The 8881-nt window shown below is 54.3% G+C and overlaps 1 protein-coding gene across 3 annotated transcripts in view; it reads right to left on the reverse strand.

The window, feature by feature from the left end:
* Positions 1-8881, reverse strand: part of ATG2A (autophagy related 2A) — a 37648-nt gene that overhangs the window by 25842 nt on the left and 2925 nt on the right. For all 3 annotated transcript variants that reach the window (XM_077920454.1, XM_028711089.2, XM_077920453.1), the window contains exons 2-12: positions 6192-6354; positions 5918-6070; positions 5609-5711; positions 4814-4985; positions 4499-4645; positions 4101-4197; positions 3659-3820; positions 3053-3195; positions 2364-2439; positions 1356-1596; positions 170-320 (exon numbers count right to left, since the gene is read on the reverse strand). In XM_077920454.1, the coding sequence (XP_077776580.1) occupies positions 170-320; positions 1356-1596; positions 2364-2439; positions 3053-3195; positions 3659-3820; positions 4101-4197; positions 4499-4645; positions 4814-4985; positions 5609-5711; positions 5918-6070; positions 6192-6354 (1608 nt within the window). The remainder of the gene's footprint in view (positions 1-169; positions 321-1355; positions 1597-2363; positions 2440-3052; positions 3196-3658; positions 3821-4100; positions 4198-4498; positions 4646-4813; positions 4986-5608; positions 5712-5917; positions 6071-6191; positions 6355-8881) is intronic.

The raw sequence follows: 8881 nt of genomic DNA on the forward strand, positions 1-8881 counted from the left end.
CCATGCTCTTCATCTGACAGTTTTGTTGGCTACATCAATGCAGCCAGGGCTCCGGGGAGCCTCCAGTTCGTCTGGGGCAGGAAGTGCAAGTGGGCATGTGGGGGGGGGGGTGAGCAGCACCCAGGTGCCCCCCGCTCTTGCACTCCCCTTGATGGAGCTCAGCCCTCACCTCGGTGTACTCTGGCTTGGCTTGCGTCCTGTCGTCCGTCCACAGGCACTCCAAGATCTCCAGGAGCCCAAAGGATGCATCCCAGCTGAACATGTGCAGCTGCCCAGAGGCCTTGTGCTCGCAGCTGATCTGCACGGCGGCCCCAGTCAGCCTGGAAGAGGCAAACGGACACCCAGATGGCAAACGTGGCAAGCGCAAGGTGCAGGGAATGTCCCTTGCCTGCTGGCAGTGAAGCACAAAGCGGGGGCGGGGACCCGGGGAGCCTCCAGGTGCGGTTGGACTACAACTCCCATCATCCCTGATCCAGCAGGCTCTGCTCACATTAAGTCACATCCACTGTAGGATGTCTACTATCTCTGGATAGCTCAGTCAGTTAGTGCATGGTGCTGATAACGCCAAGTTTGCAAGTTCAGTCCCCGTATATTCCTGCATTGCAGGGGGTTGGACTAGATGATCCTCAGGGACCCTTCTGATTCTATGATACATTTTTGCAAGCCAAGTGGAATGGCAACCCAGTGGTTCCCAAACTTTTCCAGGCCAATGCCCCCTTGGTTCCCTAAACTCACCCCCTGGCCCTCCCACCCTACGTTGTCAAATGCATTCTTTGCATGACCCACTGAAGAAGATAATATCACGGCGAAACTGAAAACTGTAACAATTAATTGCACATTTATCCAAAATCCAATGAAAACTATTTAATTAATTCAACAATATTGATGAACTTGATCCAGTGATGCCAGCTTTTCAAAGTCTGACACAGTGGTACCTCGGGTTAAGTACTTAATTCGTTCCGGAGGTCCGTACTTAACCTGAAACTGTTCTTAACCTGAAGCACCACTTCAGCTAATGGGGCCTCCTGCTGCTGCCGTGCTGCTGGAGCCCAATTTCTGTTCTCATTTTGAAGCAAAGTTCTTAACCTGAAGCACTATTTCTGGGTTAGCAGAGTCTGTAACATGAAATGTATGTAACCCAAGGTACCACTGTAGTTATTTACACCTCCAGCAGCCCCCTTCTGTCCCCTTGCCTCTTACAGCAGCACACCCCCTAGGTAATCCCATTGCTACGGCCTACTTTGGGAACCACGATTTAAACAAATGTTATAACACAAACACACCACAGGGCCTGGGCAGAGCACTTGGGAGGGTTGTTTTTTGCTGTGCTCAGGCCTTCTGTTCCCAATACATACCTGACGTTGCTGCGTGGGCAGGCCCCCTCAAAGCACTGGCGCAGGGGCTGGAAATCCCGGCCCCCAAAGGCAGAGTCCTTCAGGCCCACGAGCTGGGAGAAGAAGCGCTGAGCCAGCTGGAGATGTGGGGCCTCTGGGGTCTGGTGCAGCAGGGTGAGAGTGAGCCCTCCAATCGTCAGCCGCAGCAACACCTCAGGCCGCTGGTTCTCCAGAGAGGGGGGTTGTGGGTGGCTGGTCTTGCCTTTGCAAGGAAGAGAGAGAGAGTGAGTCTTGGAGCAGAAAGACCTGAACTTGGACGCAGCTGCCCCAGAGATTGCTGGGAGAAACTCTTAAGAAGCTGTTAGACTGCTGGTCCAGCATTGTCTGCTCTGGCTGGCAGCAGCTCTCTAGGATCTCAATGAAACAGATTTTTAAAAAGGAGGTGCTGAACACACCAGAACTTCTGCATACCAAGCAGTAGGTCTCTTCTTTTGTAACACTCGAGTTTACTTTTTTCCTCCTACCCTCCAAGCCATTTTCCTTCAGTGCCACATCTGCTAGATTGTAAAGCTGAGAACAGGGACTGTCTCACTACTGATATCTGTAAGCTACTTTGGTAGCCTTCATTTGACTGAAAACCAGGACAAGCTGCACCTCTATAGTGTCACAAGGAATGATGGCTTCTTACCTACAAGCGCCTCTCTCCCCCTTTCCTCTTCCCTCCCTGTTCTTTCCCCCTTGTGTGCCATGTTCCTTCGGATTGTAAGCCTGTAGGCTGGGACTGCCTTGTTTCGACTGTATGTTAGTTAGAGCATCTGTGTCCTACTCTGGGAGCCTTTCTGGCTGAAGAGCAGGGTACAAATGCTCTAACTAACCAACCAACCAGTCCTCCCTTCAACACCAGTAGGGGGGGAACACCCTATGGGTCTCTCACGCCTGCCTCCTCCCTGGCACTACTTGGGCTTATCAAGAAGTCCTGCACAATCCCACCCTCTCCCTCCCACCAATTTGCAATTTAAACCATCTTACTTGGTATCTTGTTGAGGCACGGCAGGGTGGCAGCAAAGGGTGACCGTCCATAACGCCTGGGACTGCTCAACATCAGCTGTGCAGGGGGGGGGGCAGAGTGGAGATGAGAGAAAGGTGGAGAGTTGAGAACAGGGCAAGTAGCTCTGGGAGCAGAGCAGGCCTACCAACAAGGCCGGCAAGGCCATTGGGCACAGGAAGGCAAAAGCCTCAGACATTAGTTCTTGAGGGATGTCAACAGCACGGCCTCCTTGGCTGTTCCCCTCTGTGGCGTGCAGAAGCGGGAGGGCCCTGTACCCCCTAAACTAGTCCGCAGCCCTCAGGCATGCTGGGATAGGGGGGTGCTATCCTGTTGCCAGCACTGAAGTCTGAATCAGCTCTCAGTCTGGCCAGCTTCTGAACATGGAGAGGAGGATGCGCCAGTTTGTCCTTTGTCTTGGGCCAGCTGTGTTAAGTTGCCCCCTGGCAACTCAGGGGGCAGCACTGAAGCTGTGTGCCTGGGCAGCTGGTGATGAGATGGGATAGGGGCAAAGGAAGCCCCCTGCCCCAACACGAGGAGGCCTTCCCCTGGGTCCTCCTGCTCAAACTCCTCAGGCACCCAGGCCTCAGGCATGACCTGTCCAAGCCCACCAGAAACTTGCCCAGGGTCACCCCTCCGTCTGCCTTCCCCCACAGCCTGCTGGGGCTCTTACCCCTGGCGCGAAGGGCAGAGCCTGTAGGCGGCTGGTGCCAGCGTCGCTGTGCATGGAGGAGTCCAGGTCGATGTCAGAGAGCTCGCTGGCTGAGCGCACGGAGGTCACACTGCTGGTCATGGGAGCCATGGAGAAGAACATCTCTGAAAAGGAAGGGAAAGTTGGCCAAGGAGGGGCAAGAAGGAGAGGGGGGGGTCTAAAGCAGCGATCATCTCAGTCCCATCCATCAAGGGGGCCAGTTAACACGCCAAGACCTTGTCTGGAAACCAAGCAGGAATCAAGTGGGGCTTCATTTCATGGTCGCTCAAACATCAGTAGGCAACAAGAGGAAATAGCCTTCTGCTACCTGAATCCTTTTAAGAGGGGGAATGCAAGGGATTGAACCTGGCCCTGGTAGATGCACCCAGGATGAAGGAGGAGGAGAGGTGGAAACATAGGAAGCTGCCTGAGGTCCCTGTTCTGACTTGGTCTATCTCACTCAGTACTGCCTGCACTGACTGGCAGCAGCTCTTCAGTCTCTCTGCCTGGAGCTGCTGCTATTGGGGATTTGACACCTGGGATCTTCCTGCATGCAAAGCTGCTCCCCCCTCCCCTGGCAGCAGTCACCTCCGTTCTCCAGCCCGACGCAGGTCTCCATCCCCTCCAGGCGGGTGGGGCCAGCCCCCAGCCCTGAGTGCAGCTGTTGGCTGAGGTCCTGCTCAATCAGCTTCAGGTCCTCTGAGTCAAGGGGGCGACTCTTGCTCAGCTGCTCCTGCAAGAGGCTGGATTCTTTGGGGGGGGGGGGGAGAGAGAAGAGAGAAAAGAGAATTAGGGGAGACCTGCAGGGCTGCAGAAGGCTCACCTGTCCCAGTGCAAAAGTTGGCACCTCCTCCAGGGAGGGGAAAAAAGCGTGCATGGGTTCAAATGTGCTACCCTGACAGGCTTTGCTGGGCTGCACCAAAGGAGCCACAACAACCCCATCTCTTCAGGGCAGGAGGTCAAACCTCTTGTGGGTTTGCACGGTGCTCTTTCTCCATCTCTCCTCCCACCCACGTCGCACAGAGCTCACCAGAGAAGTTCAGGGAAGACAGAAGATCCAGCAGGTATAGGATCTGTTGGGGGGCAAGCAGGAGGTGCAGTGACCCCATCTTCCCATCCAGTTCCAGCTGTGCAGAGAGAGGGGGAGAAAGTTCAAAACATGCCTCCTCGCGAGCCAGAGGCAGCTTCTGTTGGCAGGCCCCCTCTGCCTCGCAGGAGAAAGAGGCAGTGCAACCGTCTGCCTGTGCAAAGGCAGCCAAGGCACTGCGGGGGGGGGCGCCTTCTTTAAACTGCTCCACTGGGGGGGGGGAGTGCAGCTGCCTATGCCTCAGCAGAGCAGTCCAACAAAGCCCCCCAGCTCACACAAGGCATGGCTTTCCCATGCATCAGCTGGAGGGCTGCAGAACCTCAGACACTGTTTAAACTCACCTTGGGCCCAGGAAAGGCCTCATTCTGCTTCAGCTTGATCCTCATCTCCGTGTATCCAGAGCAGCTGCCAATCTGAAGCAGAGAGCTGGGGGAAGCCTCTTCCTCCTCTGCCTCCTCCTCCTGGGACTCTGAAGAATCGGCAGCCCCCTAGGGTGGAGAGGGGAGACAAGGCAGTTCTGAACACAGGGAAGCCCGCAACACGCACCCTCCTCACCCCTCGGTGGATGGGAAGCCCAAGACGGACAGAGTGCTTTGACATCCATAAAAGTCAAGTCCCTCCCCCTACCAAGGAAGGCCCCCCCCCGGGGGCTGTACCTTTGGGACAGGGGACGATGGCATGTGGGCGCCTGCGCCACCCGCAAACTCCTCGTAGTAAAGCAGGACCCCGCTCAGCTGCAGGATCTTGTGCACAAATGGTGGAGGCTGGTGGATGTCTACGGTGATTGCCTGCCCAGGTTCCTTCACGGCTTCGTCACAGTAGTCCAATCTGGCAGAGGGAGGGGAGGGAAGGAAGGAAGGCAGCAGACAGCCAAAGCATCAAGAGCTCAGCTGGGGGCAGAGAGGGAACAAGCAGCCCTCAAGCGACCCTCAAGCCCTCAACCAGTGATGGTTGACCAAGCTCTACCTACCTGGGGAAACCCCTTCAGCTATCCTGTCCTCCTTGTCTTCTCTCCCCTCTCTACCCCAAAAGGGCTGCATTACAAACCATGACCTTTCTGAATGTCTGCTTAGTCTTGAGAGGTCACCCTCTGTTTCCCCGCTGCTATAAATGTGCTGTTCAGCCACATTAAAATTATATACACACATCAATTCCTGCTATTTAGGCTGAAAGGGACAGCCTCTTCCACAGGCAAAACAGGTTTGTGTTCAAGAGAGAAGCTTCGGCAGGGCTTTGCAGGGGGCGTAATCCTGTGGTTTTGTATAAAAAGTGGGAGGGAGAACCCCGCAGGACAACCCAATAAGGATTGAGAATGGGCGGGGACAGAAGAGAGAGGCGGGAATGGAAAGCCAGGTGGGGAGGGGGACAGAATGGAGGGGTTGGAATCCTGAGCAGAAGGCTCCTCCCCCTCCTACCAATAAAAAGCACCTGAGCACCTTAAAGCCAATTACCTTTTGATGTGCATCTCAAGGGCCACGCTGCCCTGTGAGCCACTGGGCACATGCTCCACACGTATCACAGTGTCCAAGAAGGTGACTTCAATCCTTCGCAGAACTGGCAGACAGCAAAGGAGAACAGGGGGTCAGGAGGCTGGCAGGCAGGGAAGGACAAAGGGGGGACACCTCCCCGCCCTCGGTCCTGCCTGCACCCCTTTCAGGAGCAGGCTGTGGGGGGTGGGAATAATCCCACTAGGAGCTACTAAACCACCAAAAGCTCTTCCAGCAGAACGGCCACCCGTTTCCCCCTGCCCAAGGACTCACCGGTTTCAATAGTTTGGGCAAACATCTCGAGCCCCTCCAGGGGCTGGGGGGTGTCCGAGGGCTCCTCGGCCTGCTCCTTCAGGCACTCCTGTGCCAGCTGCATGCTGGTGGTCATGCATGATGCCCAGCTCTGTGACTCAGAGCCAGGGGCAGCTGAAGGAGGGAAGAGGGAGAAGAGAGAGCCACCAGGTGAGGCAGGTAGGAGGCTGCCCACTTGCCCACCCCCAGCTTCCAGATCAGTACTGCCCCTTCCTCCCTCTCCTCCGGTTCTCACCAGTACGATACTTCGGCCGGCATGTGATCTGCAGGCCGCTCACTTCCACAGTGCAGTTCTCTGTGACTAAGGCGGACCAGGGGATGGTGACGGCGATGCTGTCAATGAAGCCGTCGACGATCTCCAAGGGGGCTCCGACGGACTCCAGGAACTCGTTGACGGACTGCAGCGGAGAGAGAGAGACAGGGCTGGGTTGAGGGAGGAAGGACTGGCCCTGTGAAATGCTAACCAGCTTCCCACGGATACAGTTTCAGGGATACAGCCCAAGTATTGAGTGGGGTGCGGGGGGAGAGAAAGGATTGTGGTTATGAAGGGGGTGCAAGTGGGGTCCCATAGATGTACGTACCCACACAGCACTGGAAACGTAACTGTTTCCATAGCTAAAAGCTGGAGAATCCTCTTCCAGCCTGAGGGCCACACTCCCTTCTAGGCGACCCTCCAAGGGCCACATGCGGGGCAGGCGGGGCCAGAGGCAAAAGTGGGTGGAGCAACAAATGTAAATTTTACCTCTGGGACACACCTACTTGCACACCGTTCTCCATCCAGACAAGCACAAGACATGATAAGGGTTCATCTCAGTCAGGCAAGAATTCTCAAGACTGGGTGAAGCAGGCCCAGTGAGGGCTATGGCCTCGGAGAGGAGGGGTGGCCTGAGGTTAGTTCTCCAGCCTTGATATAGTGCCATCACTCTGCCTGCTGCTTTGCAGAGTCCCTGCCCCAAGGAGCTTACAAGCTAAAATCTAACACAAGGGAGATCAGACAGCTGAAGGAGAGGGAAGAGGAGACAGGCAGGCGTAGGCTGTGGAACCTCCTCCCCACACAGGTGACTGGCACCTTCCAATATGCACCTCTTTGCCCTTACCTATGACACCTGAGGTATATCTTTTTAGGACCCACCTTGTTTCTGCAATTGTATGGTGTTGTAAATTGTTTTAAATACTGTGCTTTAATGGTGTAACTTGACCTGAGACCTAAAGGTAAAGATTCAGTAATTAATTATAATAATAATCAGGATACATGTGTGGTTATTTCATGGGAAAACTTGGTTCTGAAGAGAGATTCGATCACACAGGTGGTGTGGGAGGCTGTCCCAAAAATACAGGGACAGGGCAGAACATTTTGCAACCATACTTAAGAATATTGTGCACAGTTCAGATTGCATCACCTAAAAAACAAAGATATTGTAGAGCTGGAAAAGGTTAAGAAAAGTTGAAGGGGATGGAGCAACCTCCCCTGGGAGGAAAACATTGCAAAAGTTGGGCTTTCCAGTGTAGAAAAAAATGAAAGTAAGTGAGGAGGACATGATAAATGTGCATAAGATTAAGTGCAGGGTGAAGAAAGCGGATAGAGATTTTCTTTTTCTCTCCTTTTCTCACCATAGCAGCAGAACTCAGGGGGGATCCAGTGAAGCTGAATGTCCCTGAGATTCAGGACAGATAAAAAAGAAAGTCCTTCACACAGCGCACAGTTAAGCTATGGAGCCCCCTCCTGCAGCAGGCAGTGAGGCCACCAACCTGTATGGCTTTAAAACACGATCTGACAAATTCATGGAGGACAGGCTACCTGTGGCTACCAGGCGTGAGGGCCAACGCTCTGCCTCCAACGCCAGGGGCAGTCTATCTCCGAATGAAAGTCACACGTGAGCAAAGAGTGTTGCTGTTGCACCCAGCTTTGCAAGCTTTGCAGAAAAATCTGTGTGGCTACTGTGAGAACAAATGCCTGATCCAGCAGGAAGGCTCTCTTCATGTTCCTATGTTCTTATTCTCCTGACAGCAGAGATGCCCTGGATAATTCTCTCCCCCCCCCTCCCCAAGCAGGCTTTCCTTGAGAGAAAACAGGCTGGGACTTCTGCAGCTGTGAGTCTAGCATCAGCCATGCCAGTGAGGCAACAGCAATGACGTGGTGAGGAAGCATGTGAGTCCAGGAGACAAACAAGCCAGAATTCCTCAGGCTACTTGATACCTCCCATCCTGTCTTGCTGCTCCAGGAAGCTGCTGAGATCCATTGGGCAAGAACCCCCCTAATCTCTCTATCACACACCTTTGGGGGCACTCCCCTGACTAAGGTTCCTTTGGGAGGAAGGGCAGGATATAAACAAGAAGAGGAATTTGAGAGTTGCAGGATTGCCTCTGAGCCAGAGGAAACTGCCCCAGCAGGGAGCATCCACATCACCCTAACCCTGTGTCCTGTACTGAAACAGAGGCAGAGGGGGCTTCATTCTAGATTGCACCCTAGCAGGAGGATAGGGCAGGGAAGGCTGTGAAGCAAGTGGGAATAGGGCCCCAAAGGACCTAGGCCTGCCTAAGCCACCCAAATTCTGCTTGGGCTAAAAGAGTCAGGCAAGCTCCCTTCAGCACAATCTTGCGACTTCTTGCAGAAAAGCTAAGAACAGGGAGGAGGAGGTGTGGGGAGAAACTGGGGGAAAGATGTGAAAGGACAGCAGGGGAGCAGGAGGCAGTGACTTGCGAGGATAATTATAGACAGCTGGCCTTTCTCCAGAGCAGGATAGTGGATCACAGCACCAACAGCCTTGGGAACAGCACCACCTCCCCACTCCATCACAAGACAGGCCGACGACAAGCCACAGCCGCCTACTTCAGAGGCTTGTTTGTTCTGGAGTAACAACCATCCTCCCCATTTGGAGATGTGGGGTGGGGAAACCCACTGATTTGCCACCAGGACTGCAACTA

Source organism: Podarcis muralis, chromosome 16 (assembly GCF_964188315.1).
Source record: "Podarcis muralis chromosome 16, rPodMur119.hap1.1, whole genome shotgun sequence".
NCBI classification, from domain to species: Eukaryota; Metazoa; Chordata; class Lepidosauria; order Squamata; family Lacertidae; genus Podarcis; species Podarcis muralis.